We start from the raw sequence: 20529 nt of genomic DNA, 5'->3' as shown, positions 1-20529 counted from the left end.
CAGTAAGGCCAGGGAGAGAGTGTATTTGTGTGGGCAGGATTTAAGACGAGGGATGCAGTTTGTTTCTGTGTGTGTGTGTGTGTGTGTGTGCGTGCGAGTATCAGAGTAATTGTGTACACGCTGTATCAGTGAACACGCGAAAGCTTGTACGAGCAGGTGTTTTTCGCTAACTGCACTCCTGAGCTTGTTTACGTGCGTGTCGTGTCTAACCACTTGCACGTGAAGGCGTCACAAACTCAAGACACGTTAATGTGCGATCGCTTACAAGTGTGTTACTTCGCGTGAAGATTGTCAGCGACGCTGCTCGTAGCCTGTGGGTGTGCGTGGGCATGTGCATTTTTTTTTTTTTTGATGCTCTCGTGTTTCGTGGTTGTGTACCTGCCGTGATATCTGACACCTTTTCAGCAACTAAAGGTGGGTGTGTTTTAATGTGTTTCTGCTTGTTTATGCGCTGATCTGAAGTGCCTCTGAAGTCGACTGACACCCTTTACATGACGGCGGTGAAAGCCTTGATTGGAGCAAGGACGGCAGCCCCTCGACCTGCTCTGTTTATCCGAGTCGGGGCTTCCATTTGGAGAGAAGAACAAGCCAAGTTCTCATGTTAGACGAAGCCATCGTCTTGATAGAAATGATAACCTGCTCTAATGCGTTTTGTCCTCACATGAGGATAACTTGTGCTTGGTTTGAGTTCAAGGTCAAAGATTTTACTGCGCTTCTCGCCGAGGGGAGATGATAAAAAGGCTACGAGCGCCGTGAGAAAGACAGCACATAAAACCTGAAGTGTTCACCCGAAACCGTCATCACCAGAACAACGGCAGTATCAAGTGTGTTACATGATAACCATCACCCTTCTTTCTCCAATGTCAACGAAGCATTCAGTAGTTAGTTGCCTAAACTTAACCACACTAAGTCAGAAATGTAAGTGGTTTTAGAGGACACTGACGAGGCCTGGGTATCCTTGAAGAATACTGTTACCTGTACCGAAACACTGACTTTGCTATACAAGTATGAAAGTTTGATGCAAAGCCCTAACACTGACAGACACATTGTGTAGTTAAGCCATGAGGGTTTGTTGGTCCATCTCTATCTGCAGTAAAAAATACAGTGAATCCTTTATGGAAGCTCATTCGAGAATTGCATTTGCCACATGACCAACTCTGGTTGCTGGTGTGGCTCTGGGCATACAGATTGTTCCACATGACCTCTAGATCAAAAGACTCCCCTTAACTCAGTACTTGTTGGGACGGACAAGAAAGCTTTAGTTATGTTGCAAAAAAAACTACGGCCTTTTGCTGCTCCAGAAGAAGCTGCATGTAAGTGGCTAGGTCACATTGCATTGTGGGGTATGTTACAAATATTCTTTTCAAGAAAGGAAGTAGAACGAGGAATAAAAGGGGTGATACCTCTGGTTCTACGGATCGTTTTTTTAAAGCAATTATGGACTATTATTGTATTTAATAATAGTCCATAATGACTTCAACAGTGTTATAGGAGTGAAACGCAGACCAGTGGACTGCTCCATCTCTCATCTACATTACCCACAATGCAACCAGACAGAGTGGCATGACTGGAAGCAATTCATCAGAATACATGCAGCTTCCTCTGGAGCCACTAAAGGCTTTATACTAGCTTTGTACTTTGCATACACATGTAGTAGTACCCCAAGACCTGTAAATACACTTTAATGCATGAAATTGGTGGAGGTGCCCTTTAACATATTTTGATACTTCATTAATTTCTCAGGTAATAATGCATGGATCGCTGGGAAAGAAATAAGTCCTATTAAGGTGGCTGGTATCTATGAGTGAGTATAAAAGGAAACTGTTAGGCCTTGGTGGAGGTATACACTCTACTGAGTACCACTATAGTTTACTTACATGTTCACACAATGACACTGCATAAAGGGACTGTGTTGTTTAATTGTTAATGACCCTAAGTTGTATTTAATGCTCTTTGTGTTGTGCTATCGGAGTCAATACACAAACAAATATTGCTCATGTGGAAAAAAAACAGTCACTAGGTGATTATGTGCGTGCTCAAATCTGTGTGGGTGTGTGTGCATGCATGCGCACTGGCAGACTTGCTCTAATGGCGAGATGTGTGTGCGTGTGTGTGTGTGTGTGTCTTACTCAGGGTTGCTGTTGCCCAAACACTGAAGATGGAACTTCTCCCCCTCTCTAGGCAGATCGCTCTCAGGCCGGATGCTCACCTTTGGGGAGTCTGTGAGTGGAAAACAGAGACACGCACACACACACACACACACACACACACACACACACACACACACACACACACACACACACACACACACACACACACACGGGCAGACACACAAAGACAGAAGAGTTTAGTTACATAACACTGGACTCATATCTGTACAGACATGGACACAGCACAGATAGTCTCATTCATCCCCGTCTCCTTCTACTCCTATCTGCATCCTGTAGGCGTCACCATCTCTCTGCCTCCCACAATGACATAACCTCCTTACACAACGACATCACTTTCCCTCGGCGACGCAGTTCCGCCGTCTCGCCCACAGGGTGGCAGCACCGGCACAGGCTCCGACGCGGCTCCATTTATAGTTTCATTGTGGATGATGACCTGCTCTTCTTATTCACTGTGACTCGACTCTGGGCAAGTGCACCAGCAGAGGAAGGTTAAATTCCTGTGTGGTCATTATAAACGGCGGCTAATGTGGAATCATTGGAGCCGAGATCAGGCTGCTAAGGTGGGGGGATGTGCCCATACTGCCTAATAAAGGAGAAGAGCAGGGCAGAAACAAAAGACAAAGCAGTTTTCACTTTGCATTTCCCTCGCACATCCGTCCGCCCTCTGCTCTCCCTTCGCTCTCTTCCCCCAGCATCCTCTGCGTCTCCTCCTCCTCCTCCTCCTCCCCCTTTTCCCAGTTGACTCACACAACACCCGCAGAGACTGCTCGCTCCTCTTGTCCCCCGGCTCGAGGGAGGGATGGTCGACGGCGCAGGTGATGAGGGCGTTGTCGTCGTCGCGGCTCACCTCCAGGGTGAGCTCGCTGCTCACGTTGTACGTGGGATCGTCTGGATTGGACTCCACCACGTTTGGACGTCCTGAGGCGGAGAGGGAAGAGAAGGGGAAGGGACGGTTAAGAGAACGGCGTCTAGTGGCAATAACAATCAAACATAAACAGAGGCGCAGAAAAAGGTTCTTCACTGTAATTAGGATGTGTTGGTTTCATGTTGCAGAACTGTACACAACTGCAATGACCCCCATTTGTTCCCATTAAATGAAAAATGACTTTTCACTGCAGTTACCTTGTGCCCCTGGGTGTTTTGTTCCGCTATCTATCACTATATGCCACATATACTGTTGCTCTAACAATGCCGCTCCACAAATTTCCAAAGCAATATCACACATTTTCTCACTAAAAGGATCAATGTTTTCTGCTGACTCATTGGGGCGATGTTCACAAAGGTTTTACCAAATAAAATATGAAAACCTGCAGGGTGGCAACTGGAACAACAGAGTCTCTGAGACGTGTGTTTCTCCGACTTTGCCAAACGGTTGTTGAAATCATTACCAAATGAAGGTATTAATCAACAGCATTTCTCATAATTGACCGTTTTAAGTCATTAATCAAGCTAAGCTGCCACCATTCAGCGGACCAAGCTTTTTAAAGTCAGACGATTTGCTGCATTTCTCCGTTTACATTGTACATTGAGTTTCTTCTGGGGGGGAGGGGGATGATGTAATTTGAAGACATCATCTCTGGCTCTGGAAAATGATGATGGGCATTCATCTCTATTTCCTGACATTTTAAACTATTAATCAAAAAGATAATCTTCAGATGAATCGATGATGAAAAAAGAAGGGGCGGGGGGGGGGACCACGAGCTGCGGCACTGAATTTGATCCATATTCCAAAATGCTGCGACTGCGGTCGAACTCACTTGAAGGTCTAATTAAAAACTCCAGACAGTCTAACAGCTGCCGCAACATCCTTGTTCATGAGAAAACATGTGAAGGAAGTGCACATTTGGCTTCCCTTCAGTCTCCTATAATGTATCATCAGTGAGCTGAATGCAGCGTGCTCATGTTTACTAACCAGGGCCGCTTTCTGTGATGCCTCACGATGGAGGACACCAAAGGGATGAGAGAGGCTAAAGATCTAATGTTGCTAAGTCCGGCTTTCTTTGGACTCCCTTGCCCGCTGTTGCTTAGGAGACAGCTTGCTTTTTACATGATGTAATCCATCACTGAGGACGGAGCGGCAACTACACCCAAGAACAGAGCTTTATCCTGGCAAATAAAGGGACTCTACGGCGTCTTAACAGCAAGCTGTTGCAGCCACATTCCATTGTTTAGAGTGATAAAACACGTCTGTTTTTTACGGTTTACGGTTCGAGTAATATCATGCACAGGTTTTCATGGAGACAGTTTTTCTCTCTGCTGCTGTTCCTCTTTATTGCCTTTACTATGTTTTGGCCAATATCCACAGCAGTCGGTGCCGGATAAATTGAGGAAGAAGAGGAAGAAGAAGAAGAAGGTGAAGACCTGGGCAGGTGTGAGTGAGTCTGAGCAGCAGCTGCAGCCACCAGAGAAGGACAAAGTACGGGAAAAAAGCATAAACACAGTGGAGACTGTCATCCGGAGATCGCTCTCTATTGTAAGAGAAAATATCAAACTGGGTGGTCAGACCGTGAAAGTGGTTGGTGAATCTTGGAAAGTGGACCGGAACCTTATCACTTTTCTCCGGCATGAACTGAATCGCGCACACACACACACACACACACACACACAGACACGGACGCACATGCACACACAAGCATGGGCACATGTAGGTCAAGCTCATGAATAACATATACACAGAGGAGACAGAGATAGTGGCAGGGGAGCAGATTGGAAAACACACTCGCAGACACACCGTCTCACTCTTTCTCCCTCTCGAACATACAGATATTACAGACCTCTCCTCCTCCTCCTCCTCCTTTTCCTCCTCCTCTTCCGCCACCACCTCCTCCTCCTCCAGAGAACTCTTCAAATACCACAGAATCTAATGACATCTCTCTTTTTATTACCATAACCAGTCCTCTGACCCTCCAAGAAAATTAGTTTACTTTCCAGGTGCATTTCAATAATCCGCCGTCGCCACTCAGAGGAGTCTTTCTCATCACGATCCTCTCACTCTCCAGGCGCACACAAATATAGACAGTATATCGCCTTTATTAAAGACCACGGATCTCCCAAACCAGACCTGGGAGTGAAGAAATGCTTTTTGTTTACTCGCTGGCTCCAGTGTACAGTAGTTCTGAAATCATACAGTGGAGTTTTAATAAGTCTTTCAGGCCCAAGGGGTCACGGGAGCCACTCAACACGTTCATTAAGAGAAGAGAATAAGATGCATTCGGTTGAAGTGTTGTTTTTTTCTCCCCCAAGACGGCAGTGATGCACATTTGCTCACGATTAACATTTCCTCAGTTCATTATTGGGTAATCAGGGCAGATTTGCGTGTCAGCTGCTGCAAGCGGAGCAACAAGTGACAGCAAGTTACCGGTGAGAGCCATTTTTTCATTTTTTTGTTTTTCATGTCCAGATCGTGATATATTTTCTCTTTTCTTTTTTTATTTCTTCTCAGTCCTGTCTATGCCTGCTGTATATGTGTGATTTTTTTTTGACATCCTTCTCTGTTAGAAAGTTGTTCCAGTAAAAACCCAACAGTCTCCAAATGTTTCATCAGTGTTAGGGAAAGCTTTGTAATGAGGCAAGAAAGCATCACATATGTATTTTAGATGAATGAGATGTTTACATGATGGGATAATATTAATGGAAATAACCAGTTTAGGTTAGTTGGTAGAGCGGGCGTCCCATGTGCAGAGGCTTTGTCCTCGCGGCGGCGGCCCCAGGTTCAGGTCTGGCTTGGGTGCCCTTTGCCGCATGTCACTCCCCCTTTCTCTCATCCTGTTTCCTATCATATCTTTAGCTGTTCTGTCAGTAAAGCAAAAAAAAAGAAAAAAAAGAAAATGTAACTGGAAACTACTTGGAAATTAACATGTCATTGGTTCTATAAAATACAAATTCAAATATTCCCCAGTGCACCAGCACACAGATAAGAGGCTTCATCATGCAATGCAACTACAAAATGATTTTCCAATTCTGCTCACTGCCTTGAAAATAAAGGGACGCCTCAAATTAGAGAGTAATAGGTTTTTCCTAACTGCAACAAGCCTTGAAAGTGTGGCAACTTCAAGTGCCTCCTCACACACACACACACACACACACACACACACACACGCATGCATGGAAAGATGAAGAGAGAGAGAGAGAGAGAGGAGAAGAAGAACGGGACACACAATCCCATGCAAAAACATGATGAGTATTCTGTTAAAATGAAAGTACAGATTTGTAAACACACCACAGCTCTTGTGTGTTTACAGGGTAAGTGTCGGTGGGTGGTAGGGATGGAAACTCATATCTCCACTCAGCAGAATTAATGAAATGATGTCACATCAGTGTTGTGCTGTGGGACTGGACGTGTTATAGCAAAACTTACAACTCCAATGTATGGATATGTCTTCATATACTGGCATTTTAATGTATTAAACCGGGCGTACTTATTGTAAACCAAATCCTGCCCAAGCCTGTTTTACCCCGCACAATGCAACCCAAAACTGGCAACATGGCCTGTGTGTTTTGTTGATACTCCAGAGCAACCAGGTTGTTGTCTCTGGAAACAGCGGCTGCAGTTGAATATTTATCTCCGCCAAGGAGGTTATGTTTTCACCCGTTGTTTGCTTGTTGGTTGGTTGGTCTGCCAGCAGGATTACACAAAAACTACCAAATGGATTTCCAGGGAACTCGGATGGAGGATGGGTCTCGGCCCAGAACAGACCCCTGATCAGGATAAAGGGACAGAACCAAGATTTTCAGCATTTTAATTAATTCCTCAGGGAATAATGCAGGGATCTTAATGAGAAAAAAAAACAGGCTTATATGAAGTGTTCATGTTCTTTGTCCAGGCCTTGACTTGCCTCTAAATTTCTACCTTTGTCTAATACAGCTCCAGAGAATATAGTGTAGTTTTTTGGTCGTGCAGCAGTAAAAAAGTGAATCTGTAATGCAATGGCCCTCAGTAGAGCCCATACTTTCGCCAAAGCCAAACAGTCCCTTTTGTACTCACTAATGGCTATAGTAGGTACCACTAAATGTAAGTGGGATGTGATTTGGACTAACCAACCCATTAACAGTAGTTAAAGCAGTTATAATCATATTTACATTAACACAGTCTTAAAGGAATCTATAAAAAAGGATTATTTGTAGTGTTGAAGTAGCAGAGACCAGACTGCACAGTGTCCATAGCTCTATGGAGGCTTTTACTGTCTTTAAAGCTGATTGTTTTTTTGTTTTTTTTTTTCATTTCACTCTCATCGCTCTGGCAGCTCTGAGAAAGCCACTGTACACAACTTCTTCAACCCTAACATCAGGCACACTGAGAGGCTCGTAATCATAATGAAGCATTCAGCAGCTCAAGAGCCAGATATTTGCCTCGGGAGTTAATAAGGACTCAAACAGAGCATGAAGAAAGTAGATATAGTGGACATAAACGCATCAGAAGACCAACACACGCATATCTTTCATCTTATTTCGTAAACTTTCATACCAGTGTTTCGTCGAGTTGTATTTGTTTTTCGTGGATGTGTTTTTGCTGATGTGTATCACCAGGTGGTTTATCACCAGCGGGTTCCTGGCAGCTGTTTATCAGGGGGTCACAACCACAAATGTCTCAGTAACGCCGAGGAAAGCCCCGGGGCTGAAACACCTCCGTTTCCCTCCGCCGCTGTGCATTATTAAAAGCGTTACATACTTATCTGCGAATGCTGACAACTTAATTTGATATTTTCACGAGCACGACAACACGTGAATGATAACGACGCCGCCACCGCCACCGCCCCGTATCTGCTGGATATGGAAATAAGGGAATGGTTCGAACGGCGCCGCAATCGATATCAACCTCATAGCGTGTCAGTGTTGGCTGCAGTTTATTTCAGCGGTTCTCGCGCAGCCAAAAAAATAAAAGATAAAAAATCAATAAGTGGAGCTTTAATTTATGTGCATAATGTAGAAAGTTGTTCACCCAAGAAGCTGAGCCTCGACATGTGAAATCAGACGGCAGAACAGAGCACGCAACGCAAAATGTGATGCAGAGCTGACGGTGGAAAAGGTAAAAGTAAGGTGAAATGCAGCCTTAATGAACATCCAGACATATTTGCAGAGCGTATATACACGCTAGCCTCTTTAATAAAACTTCCATTCAGATACAAAAAAGAATTATTGGCTTTTGACATGTGTATTAGGTATGTAAACCTGCTTCAGAAAGCGTAGCATTAAACCAGAGAAGCCAAGACATTACTTCTACGTCCTTAAGTTATCCTGTGCGGCCAATTTAGCGCATCAGCTGATGACCCCGGTGTGTCGTCGCATGATTCAGAAACAGTTCAAAAGGTTACAATAGTTCGCAAAATACCAGAATGATTATAAAAACATACCGTATAATCAAAGTTACATTTTAATGACCCATAAATCATTAAAAGTAAATATCAATATTAAATTAGTGGAAGATTCTGAGGCATTCGGCCTCTTTAATATTTAACCTCGCGCATACTCCGGCACCTGCTAAAAATTTCATGGGACGCGCGTACGTTTTTATTAAAACCCCTATTCCTCGAATAAAAAGGTGGGCAATTGGCACATCCTCGAGATTAACTTTCCCCAAGGTGGTGATGCGATGCAGATGAGGTGCCGGCTGCTGCTGATGCTTCAACCCTCAAGCGTACAATCCGCCATAAAATAATCATATTAAGAGAATCAAACAACTGGATGCAGCAATTACTGCGGCCAGCTTGTTTTGGGCCTCCAAGGCTGGAGGAGTGTGCTAGTGACCGAAGATCCCGGATTAGAGCTGCAACAATTAGTAATTAATCGATTAGTGGATGGAACCAAAATCATTTATTCTGATAATAAGATGTAAAATGTTGTTTTTATAATCAAGGGAATGAGTCTGCCAGCAGGAGGAGGAAATGCTTTCTGATGCAGATTCAACTGTGTGATATCTTGTGAGACATGACGGGGGAAAAAAACCCATGTGAGCACGAGTATAGATGTTTTTTTATTATAAAGCAGGTGTAGGTGCTGCATAAATACTGTCAAAGCATCAAAACGCTCAATCCACAGAGAAATGCACACAGCCTGTATTCAGTTACTGCACCTTCAAACAAGCCGTCAGGACTGTCAGGTTGTCACAGCTATACACTAACCCCCCTCAGCCGCACACCCAACACAGCTGTGGCTGCTAAAAGACTGGGAGAGCTGATGCAAAAATGCGATAGGCAGCGGCTGCTCAGGCCTGTGAGAATTGACCAATCACAGCAGACTACGATGAGGGGGGCATTAAAGAGACAGGCACCAAGTCGGAGAACAGAAGTGCTGCAACAAGGGACAGTGATAATAAGTGGTTTGTGAACAGTAAAGCATTTAAAACTATTCTAGTGGCCACCCAAAATAAAACTATGAACCTCACAAAAAATAATTAATACGATAAGAAAGCGCAATATGGGATTCCTTAAACTTTTTGAGCTGCGTTTGATGTTCTGATGGAAGCAAGAACAAACAAAGCATTGTTTACAGTAAAAGTTTTCACAGTCTCACTTATTTTAAGACATCAATAAAGCAGAAGTCATTAACAGTGTTCTGCTCCTCGCAAGTTAGTATTAGCAGCTCTTCTCTGATTCATATTATTCTTGTCAGCAGTAGGCGATTAACCTGCCATCTCTCTCCATCCCCGCCGAGATCACTTAAAGGCGGAGTGCTGTCTGGGTTCAGACTCAGACAGCATCTGAAACCAGGCCCGGATTGGTATGATTGAATAAATGATTGAGAATTATTACGTTTTGACAGAGCTTTTGTATTTACTTACCGACTGCCTAAGAATCACCATTACCTTTAAGGTTTTAACAACTTAGAATTGTTATTCTTCTATGGAGTTTTGAGGTAATCAGTTTCCTTGATTCTTTTAGGTAAGACCGCTCTGTCAGATTTTACAGTGTAGCGGCCCAGGAGGCTCACAGACTACTTGCATACATTGTTAATCACTCATGTGATGCTACTCAGACAATCACTTCTGCGTATTGTGTTAAGCATTGTAATTTGAGTCACACACACAGGCGAGGGACGAAACAACGGTTAAGAGAAAATAGACGGTATACAGAGGGCTTTTAATCACAAATGTTATTAAAAACAGCAATGTGAAGCACCACTACTAGGCACCACAGAGCGTGTTCTGAACAAACATACCCACTCAAATCCGAAGTGAGGGCACAGGAAATACAATTTTTTATACGGCGTTGAATTGCAGAGATTACGATGCTCTGGAGCCGACAGAGCGAGTTTTGCGCTGTCGGCCGGATAAAATGTGCCGTTCAAAGTCGTCACCCTGGGCTCAGGTACATTCCGACGAAGAAGTCATCAGCTGGAGCTCCACTCTGAATCAAAACTAACATTAAAAAAAGACCAGCTGGACCACTGTGCGAAGGTAAAGTGAATGAATGAGTAAAACATGCTTAATATTCAACAACTTTGCCAACTGAACACGGCGCTTAACCCCCAGCTACTCCAGTGAATCTGCCTGCTCCGTCGCCGGGAGCAGAAGACTCTGGTTCTACTTGGCATCTCTGAGGTGTGAGAATGTGTAACTGTGAATAGACAGCAGCGCGAGGCTTAACACCGCCGTGCATGCTCAGCAAAAGCCCAGCTCCACTAGATAAAGGGGGGGGTCTTAAAATTATCAAAACAGTCATCACTTTTAAGCCTCAATCGGATTACAGCCAGCGAAAGCACTCGAGTGTGATTTGAGCGCTCACATGAGGTCATCTAATTTGGAAAGAGGTTTATTTATTAGTCCCGTTACTGGATTACCGGCTGAACGTGCAGGGATATATCTTAACTTCTGTCTTGATCTGTCTATTTACAGTACAGGTGACTGAACACATACAGTATACCTCAAGGAACACCTCAAGTCAGATTTGAGGTACACTGTTGCATTCTCCGCATATATAATCTAATATTTTACCTTCTCACACCGCAGTTATAATTGTTTTGTTGGCTCGCTTGTAAAAGAAAATCCTCCCAACATCGTGTAAAGCTGTTCAAACTTTCCTCCCTTCGACCTCCAACTGTACAGCAGAAAATTCTGCTTACATGTTCATGCGTCTGCAGTCGCAATTAGCGTTGAAATGATTAGTCAATTAATCTACCTACAAAAACATAATTAGCAAGGTAATTGGCAACAACTGATTAAACGTTTAAGGCAATTAGCAAGCAAAAACGTCAATCATTTAATCTCTTCGGCTTCTCAAATGTGATGTAGTATTGTTTTATCCTTTATTTCATATCACCGAAAAATTGCACATTTTGGGGCTCCAGATGGTTGTTGCCACAAAACAACCACTTTCAAGGCACAATTTGAGCCGTGGTAAATTGAGGTGGTAATTTTTCACTGTTTCCCGACACTTTATTGCAGCCACTGGCATAAATATCGACGAAGCAACCAGTGTGTCACACCGGGCCAAGGACCAAAGATAAATAGTGAAGTTTAAAGCTGCTGTAAGCATTATTTTCTTATCATAATGAGCGTAAAACAGCTCTATATCCCAACAGTAATCACCGTTACAGAGTGTTTGGTCAGTAATCCATGTCTCTCCTCCCACGGCTCATTCAGTAAAAAAAAACAAAAAACAAAATACATTTCCTGGTATCCCTGCTCACTTTATCCAATCAGGACCAGCCCTGGATGTATCAAGAAACCTGGACACAGTGTTGGAGATGGCGCCCCGATCATTCCTATGAAAGCTGCTCAGTGACACTAGAGACTTCCACTGACCGAGCCGGGTTAACATCCAGTTTAGAGCTGATAAGGACTTCCATAGGGATAAAATGATCTAAAATCTTATTGGACCCAATAAATCACATTCTGAATCATTTTGCCAGAGTTATGTCGCTCAAAAAATGTATCCACCATTCTTTATCTGCTTCTTTCACAATGTAAGCATATGGGAAAAAAGTCTGACACTCTTCCCAGGGGCTTGGCTTTAACTCTGTTGACTTTTTTCACTTATTCATTATGGTAGTTCTCATTAATAAACATGAAGTATATTTTGGGATTTTGGTGACACCGTTTGCTCACCCTTTTTTCCCCCCGGTCCCTACCTTTGAATCTGTCAACACCAGATTCAAAGGTGTGGATACCAAGCGACGACTTTTCCCCGAAACGATGAGTCAGGCTCATTTAATCAAGAAGTCAATTAACACTTCTCATTCATACGTAAGAAAATGACTCAAATGGCTGAAGTTCATTCGCAGACTCTGACTCAAGGTCCGTCCTTTTCAAGGGCACAGAGAAAAAAATAACCTCATGGTTCTGTCACGCTGCAGGTTTCAGTCTTGGAGTTGTTCCATTTCCCAAACTTCTGTGAGTGTGTTTGACGTGAATTTATTCCTTTATAAAAAGGTTATAAATGCAGACTGTGAGAGCCGCTTCCTCTGGTAACACTTCATTTTCAAATCTTCTTTATCTCACATTCTGCCCCGTTTTAAACCTCAAAGCTATTTCATCTTCGGATCTGCAAAAGGCAGGTGTTATATAATATGTATAATTATAAAGCAATCTCAAAGGTGTCATTGTGCCAAAATGAGTCCCACTTTTACTTTCTAACTCTGAGCAGAATTTGCAGATTCTGTACTTTTTTTTTTTTTTTTTTAACTTAAATACAAGTTTTAATGCGGGACTTTAACTTGCAAAGATGAATTCTGAATTCATCACTTTGCTTCTCTTTCGGGGCTCCAAATGCATCCTGCACCACCTTCTCTTCCCCTCCGCTGTCTCGTCTCTTACATTACATTGGCTCCATACGGACACACGCCCATGTACGCTTCACCATCCGCCCCACGTCCTGCATTATGACAATTTGGGCTGGTATTCAGCCGGTATGGCCTTAAGTGCCACCATAAATCCCCATTATCCCCAATCCAATACATCGATGTCACTAAATGATCCATAGCCCTTTCACACAGTACAACTAATACAGTCCTCAAAGCTCTTAGCCTTTCATTCTTCTCAATTACCACTCCCTTTCCCGCACTCTCTTGCTCTCCATCTCCCCTCTTCCCCCAACCCCCCACCCCCCGCTCTCCCTCTATCTAAATCCTCTTTCCGGATTTCTCTCTACATTTCATCAGCCTTCCCTCCTTTTCTCTCCCCTCTCTCCTGTTGCGCTCTCCCGTCCCCTCTTCTTTAAAACCCGGTCCCCCTTCGCTTCATCCTCTGCCCCCAGTCTGCGCTCCCACTCAGCCGCAAAGCCGCCCTCACTTCTTCTTCTTCTTCTTCTTCTTCTTCTTCTTTGGTTCTTCTTAATTCCCCTCCCGCTCTATCTCTTTTTCCTTCGGTCTCTCTTCCCTCCGTCGCCTCCTTGCAACTTCCATCGCTCTTTTCGCACACACTCCCCCTCTGTTCTCTGTTTTCTCGGCAGCCCCTCGCTGTCACTTTCTTGCCGTCTTTCTCTCTCCCTCCATTTCTCTCGCACACTCTCTGTATCTGTGTCACCCTCATTCCCTCCTCTCTCTCTCTCTCTCTCTCTCTCTCTCTCTCTCGCTCTCTCTCTCCTTGCTTTTACTGTCAGTGACGCTGTCAGGGAAGAGGTGGTGAGCAGCAGTCTCCGGGCTCATCTTTTCAACACAGCCACCAACACACACACACACACACACACACACACACACACACACACACACACACACACACACGCACGCGCACACACGTTCGCAGACCACTACTGCATGAATGAGGAGCTGTAATAATAGCACGCTGACCCGTTGTGCTCCGCTGATATCCAGCCAGAGATGAGCACTGAGTGAAAGTGTGTGTGTGATTATCATCTGCCCATTACCAATCTTTATGTATTAAACCGAAAATGGTGTGTGGAGTGTGTGTGTGTGTGTGCGTGTGTGTGTGTGTGCGTGTGTGTGTGTGTGTGTGTGTGTGTGACTGTGGTTTTCCAGCGATGACTGATTGGTCTTGTGTGGTGTCAGAGTGACTGGGCGAGGCCTCGAACACACCATCATTCACATGCAGTTGATCTCCCTCAAATGTCTCTCTGTCCGACTCTATTTTTCCTCTGTTCTCCCGTTTTAAAGGGTCAGTTCACCCAAATTACTACACAGCTCCAATGTTCCTGTTACTGTGGATGCAGTGCCAAATGTTGGCAGACAGGACTGTTGATTCAGCAAAACCCTGGATAACATTCAATGCCAACATTTTTTAAAATGATTTATTTATGCAATATATTTGCATGGCCATGGGGATGATAATGGCATATAAACTATTGTTAAAGGGCACTCTGCTAATTTTAGACATGGTGTTGAGGGACAAGTTCACCCGGAAATTAAAATTCAGTCATTATCTACTCACCCCCATGCCGAGGGAAAGTCAGGTGAGGTCTCGTAGTCCATTAAACATGTCTCGAGCTTCACAGCAAAGCAGTAGCAGCATTCTCCTGAACAACGGAAGAAGCTGCAGACTTGTTTTAGAATATAATTAAACAACCCCCCAAAAAATACATACAGTGGCTCCATTTCCACAATCCAAGTCTCCAGTAGTCCAGAGATCGCAAATTGATTTGAAAACATCATTTATAACCTTTTTAAAGCAGAAAAATCTTCACACTTGCTGCTAAGCTAAGAGCGTTAGCGTGCATTCCGTCTGAAGTTGAAGATGCTTGACTTCGACTGCACGTTGAGGGCTACATAATGTCTTTTCAAATCAATTTGGGATCTTGGGGCTTCTGGAGAATTGGATTATGCTGCACAAGCTGTTTGGAGCCATTTAACATGTGTATCAGTTTTTCTTTACCTTAGTCCCCAGCTACTTCAGTTGTGTAGTAGCATACTGAAATTCTCTTTGCCATGAAGCTTGATAAATATTTCGTGGGCTATGAATCTTAACCCAGTTTCCCATCGGAATGAGAGTGAGTAGGTTATGAATGAATTTTCATTTTTTGTGAATTTATCCTTTAATTTTACTAGTCAAGAAGAGTAACGCCCTGGAGAGCACTGACATAAATAGCTGTGATGACATTGTCACATTATCTCAACTTGGACTTTTTAAGAGGGAGTCTGTGTTTGAGAGACAGTGAACTTTACCAGAGAAGCAATTGTTTGTATGAAGCATGCTGTAAGGTTACATTATTGGAAAGTCTGAAAAATCAGTTTCTTTGCAGCAATTTTGACCGTTCATTTTAAAATCTGACTGTTGTGAGTCTTCTTCTAACTTGATGGATGGTCGATACTAAAAACATACAATCTGATAAATAGCTTCCAGTGATGTTAACTCGGGGCGGCTGTAGCTCAGCGGGTAGAGCAGGTCGGCTAGTGATCGGAAGGTAGCTGCTTCAAGTCCCAGCTCCGGGCTGAGCTTAGCTGCATGTCAAACTGTCCTTGAGCAAGATACTGGACCCCAAATTGCTCCTAATGTGCGGTTGGCACCTTGCATGGCGGCCTCTGCCATCAGTGAGGGCCCTGTGATGAGCTGGCGACTTGTCCAGGGAGTACCCTGCCCTCGCCCAGAGACAGCTGGGACTGGCTCCAGCAAAAAGCCCTGCGACCCCATAAAAGGGGTAAAGTGGTTACAGACAATGGATGGATGGATGATGTCACTCTTGGTAATGTAGGTGTCAGATTTTGAAAAGGAAAAGGAAGAAGGATGGGATAGCTCTGCTTTATTGATTTTGATCATTTGTTTTTCAACTGTCCATAACGAGTCCAACAGTATTATAGGAGTGCAGTGATAGACCAGGGGACTGTTTTTTTAAAAGCTGAAGCCTACATCACCCATAATACAACTTGAGTGACATCACAGCAGGCAATTTATCAATCACATGAAGCTTCCCGTGGAGCCACAAGAAGGCTTTCTGCTTCTTTTTCCACACATGCAGCGGCGCTTCTCAAGACCTGAAAACACACTCTGATGTGCATCTTTTAATCATGTATCATTTATTTATATATATCATGATTGGCGGAGTTTCACTTGGTCACAATGAGAGAGAGATGAAGAGAGAGTGGAGAAACTATGGACAGGACATGAACATCTACTTTAAAATCAGATGTGCTCCAGCTCCTTTACATCCACAGCGTTACTTTTCAACATGCCACATAAAAGGGCACGCCGCTCTCTGTACTCGCGCTGGATGTAAATAATGAAGAGCATCTCTGTCCAGTATAAACAGAACTGCCGAGGATAGGACTTTTTCTACAGCAGAGGTGGTTCCTGTGAAAACTGTTCACAAACGGGGCCGTGGATCATTCAAAGCTATCAAAGCACTGTTCCTGCACCAAATGTTTTCAATGTGTTGAGCGCCTCAAACAAAATTGTAATCATCTCCATTATATTGGATCTTTCACGGATATCTCAAAAGCAGGACGGAATAAAAACAAAACTTTCCGCGTGGCTGGATACCATTACAGGTAAGTGGGGGGGAAAAAAAAAACCAAACATCTTTTTTGTGTTTTGGCTGAGCTGACCCTTTAAACAGAAATCCAATCTCTTTAAAAAGCGACAATCTCCAGACTCCTCTCTCCCTCTGTCTCCTGTTTTTAGTTCAGCTGTAACAAAAAGACCAGATAATCTGTCCTCAGGCAGGCAGCTCTCCCATTCCTCCTTCTCTTTGTAGCTGCAGTCCATTCTTTCGATTCATTTCAATCCATAATTATAGCAAACACGAACACTGCCAAGGCACCAGGATACAAGCCGGGCATTTTTGCATTACAAAGGCTGAGAGTAGCATTTTCACATCAATAAATCATTATCATATTATATCATCATATTATATTAGTCTAATTACTGTAGAGAAGGCTGTTGCATAGAAGATCTACCAGTCTGAGCACTGCAGTGTACACTCTGTAGATTTGGAGGGACATCTGCGGGACAGCTTTGCAAACAGACAGAGGGCGCTGTTCTCCCAGCGCGAACGTACGGGCTTAAAGCTCATGGAGTTTCTGGTAAATGGCAGATGGTGGAAGGAGCGACGGGGTGACAGAAACAACGCTTCCAACATGTTTGCTCTGCTCGGTAAAGCTAAACAGAAAACCTTTTGACTGACGACGCATCAAGAAGCAGGGGGCTTTACGGGAAACATGGTGGTAATTTGGAGAAACGCAACCACTGCCAATACCAGTGGTGTGAGTCGCAGGCTGCCAATCGTCTCCTTGATTCTCAGTTTGTCTGTGAAAGGGAAAGCCGGTTAATTTGTCTTCTTGCAGCATCACCGCCGCTCTCTCTCTCTCTCTCTCTCTCTCTCTCTCTCTCTCTCTCTGCCTCTTTCTTTATCTTCCACTCTCATTTCTCCCGTTTATCTGTAACAAAAGACCAGCCGGTCTGACCTCATGCAAAGCTCCCTCTATCTCTGTTTCTCTGTTCGACCTCATCCCTTCATCCTCTCCTCCGCCCTGCCTTTTATTCCTGGATTCTGTCGTTATCCCCGGCTAGATCCCGACCCACGCCATCTCCTGCTCTCTTGTGGTGTCACTCCCAGTTGCAGATGTGTTGCAGCTCAACGGATGATACACGCACACTTGCACGAATAAACTCTGCAAGCGTGCCCAATACAACAAAAGCAAACGTGTGCACGGTGCCTGGATACACGCAACGGCACCGGTGTGCAGGATCAGGACATGAAGGAATGATGGGAAAGAAGGGCACAAACGCTCTCGCAGCATGCTTCTGCACTCACACACACACACACACACAGGCAGCATGCTCCCACACTCAAACACGCACATATGCTCCCGCATTTGCACACACACACACACACACACACACACACACACACACACACACACACACACACACACACACACACACACATATGCAGGCACAGGTTTAGGACACACAGAGAGGCAGCAGGCAACGTGGCAAGGACACAATACGCACTCAGCATGATCACACACACACAAACAAGCTACCTTCTCACACACAAATGCGCATACATGTGGGATATGCACACAAATTCCCACAAGTGGGAGTACAAAGATGCACACTTGCAAATACACACATACACACACACACACACACGCGCGTAGATTACTGCAGGATCACACAAACACATATTGTAAACCCGCAGAAAAACACATGTACACAAGCACAAACCACATCCTTGCATTCCTATGGAGTATCTTTCCAGCCACACACACACACACACACACACACACACACACACACACACACACACACTCTGCCCTACACACATAACACATAACCACACCCTTGTGCTTCGTTTACCGCACACACACACACACAGCATCCAGCGTGACTACAAGCCAGTAGTACAACAACAGACACGTCAATTGCACTTTTTCTGACCCCACAACACACAAACACATTCACAAACACATCCTCAAAGCATCAACACACACTCGCTGAGTCTCTCACCTTCCAACTCCTGGTCCCCTCGGTACCAGTGCAGCTTGGCGGGGGGTTTGCTGCCAGTACTGGTGCAGGTCAGGGTGACCTCGCCCCCCTCCGTCACTGGGTTCTCAAAGCCTGAGATCTGAGGTTTGCCGGGCACACCTGGTGGGGGGGGGGAGGAGAGATGGAGAGAGTCACAGGGTTGGCAAGAGAGGAAGAAAAGTTTCATGCTGCGGGGGGCTCACCTTGAAGCCAGAAAAAAACGCAGAAGTTCAGGGCCAATGGCTGAGCTTCTAACAAGTACTGCAGCCTTTCTGCAAAGTTGTTGGGTATCGAATTGGGGTATTAATTTGCTCAATTCCGAAAGCTCTGGTGAAAACCGGCTCGGAGAAAAATAATGATGCAGGCCTGCAACGATTCGCCCCAGAAGTGGTTCAGAGTCATTGCACAGCAGCTCAAATATCTGTGAAGCGTCTGTGTACTCTGACCTTCCAGAAGCATCAGAGCTACTGTCTCTCCATCAGTGTCCATTAGCGAAGGGGAACGAGAACATTTTTTATGTTTTGCTGAAAACTGATCACTTAAAGCTGTGCAAATAATGACTACTGCGTCTCAGAGGCGAAGACGGATGAGGCTTAATGGCGTTACAGCGCCAGAACAACTCTTATGCGATGGGGGTTTGGTTGTGAGTTTAACACTGGAGAACCCGTTTTGTTTTTTTTCCCACCTAATCAGCCACAGTCTATTGTGATTATGACCACCAGCTCTCTCTAACTGTAACCAATGAGCCGGTCTGCTTAAACCTCACCTCACCCATTGTGGTGGCAGATCAGAGAACAGTCAGTGTCTTCAAAACATCGTGACGACAAGATAACCATACAAAAGCTCTTAATTTTGTCATTAAGGGAAAGAGGGCTTGCAAGACTGTGAGATATAAAGAACAACAGGTTGCTTGCGATGTTCATATGAAAGTAGGAAAAAAAAGAATAATGCATACTAAATACAGAGGAGTCAAATGGATGTGCTGTGCTTGTCGTTCTCTTCTGATTATTCACTACATTAAAGATTCAGCAGCAAGTATTTAGGACAAAACATGAGCGGAGTGCGCTGTGCCTTACTCCTTGTAAAAAAAAAAAAAAAAAAAAAATTTGGAAATCTCCATCCAGCGACTGTAATCATTTCCATGTAAGGTAACAATGGGGAGTGCCGCAGCACAGAAAAATCAGCTGTGATTTAACGCAGAGGACTTGAAACTGAAAACATGACGCGTTCAGACGCTGAATGTAGAAACCAAACCACTCCCGAAATCAACTGATAAAATCTGTCATTAAAGGCACGTTGTGTAATTTCTTCTGCTTGCAGTCCCACAATTAAGACAGTGAAGACAAAGGTCATAGTTTAAGGATGTTGTGAAGTAGTGTGGGGTGATGGGAGATGTTATCTTCCCTGTTAAACAACCACGATTAGCGATGAAAATCTATCTGACGTGACCCCGGCAGAAATGTCCCCGGATGAGGTTAGGTATTAAAGTTTTACTCAGGTGACATTTTATCACGATAGTTGACTTGCTTCTTCCTTTCCTGATATATCATCTGATGTTTACTAGGTGGCTAAATAAAAGAAAAGTAAAATTATGGATTTCTCTGGGTTTGGAAATTGTTGGAAACATTTGGGATGTGAGTACACAAGTCAAAGAAATATATATAACAAGGGTTTAGGTGCTTGTCATATAGAAATGTTAGACATCACACCTTACACGTATCATTCCATCTGTACTTGGCCAGTCTGGCCAAGAAGGAAAGGTGATGATGAACTGGAAATGCGTTTAATTCAATGTGAAGTAATTAATGCGTTATCACTTCAAAATCAGCAGCATGAGGTCGACATTAAGTCTGACGGCCGTGGCATTTCCACAATTCAAATCAGTGTGGTAAATAATATTGTGTGACTGTTCATTATCAGTACTTCAGGTCAGTTCAAAATGTCAAGAAAATTAAATTTTACAGGGATTATTAAACACGACTCCCAGAATTCATTAGTCAAGAGCCA

At 44.1% G+C, this 20529-nt stretch overlaps 1 protein-coding gene and 1 long non-coding RNA gene across 3 annotated transcripts in view; one reads left to right on the top strand and one right to left on the bottom strand.

Moving 5' to 3' along the window:
* Nucleotides 1-20529, bottom strand: part of cadm3 (cell adhesion molecule 3) — a 96091-nt gene that overhangs the window by 11908 nt on the left and 63654 nt on the right. For both annotated transcript variants that reach the window (XM_037085145.1, XM_037085146.1), the window contains exons 5-7: nt 18505-18642; nt 2919-3089; nt 2130-2220 (exon numbers count right to left, since the gene is read on the bottom strand). In XM_037085145.1, coding sequence (XP_036941040.1) covers nt 2130-2220; nt 2919-3089; nt 18505-18642 — 400 coding nt within the window. The remainder of the gene's footprint in view (nt 1-2129; nt 2221-2918; nt 3090-18504; nt 18643-20529) is intronic.
* On the top strand, nt 18-2748 carry LOC119011785. The gene is made up of 4 exons (XR_005072274.1): nt 18-414; nt 1744-1804; nt 2134-2222; nt 2448-2748. It is a non-coding gene; the product is annotated as an uncharacterized LOC119011785 (long non-coding RNA).

This window comes from Acanthopagrus latus, chromosome 21 (genome assembly GCF_904848185.1).
Source record: "Acanthopagrus latus isolate v.2019 chromosome 21, fAcaLat1.1, whole genome shotgun sequence".
Taxonomy (NCBI): Eukaryota; Metazoa; Chordata; class Actinopteri; order Spariformes; family Sparidae; genus Acanthopagrus; species Acanthopagrus latus.
The sequence above is the reverse complement of the archived record's forward strand: the minus strand, read 5'-3'. Positions and strand labels throughout refer to the sequence as shown.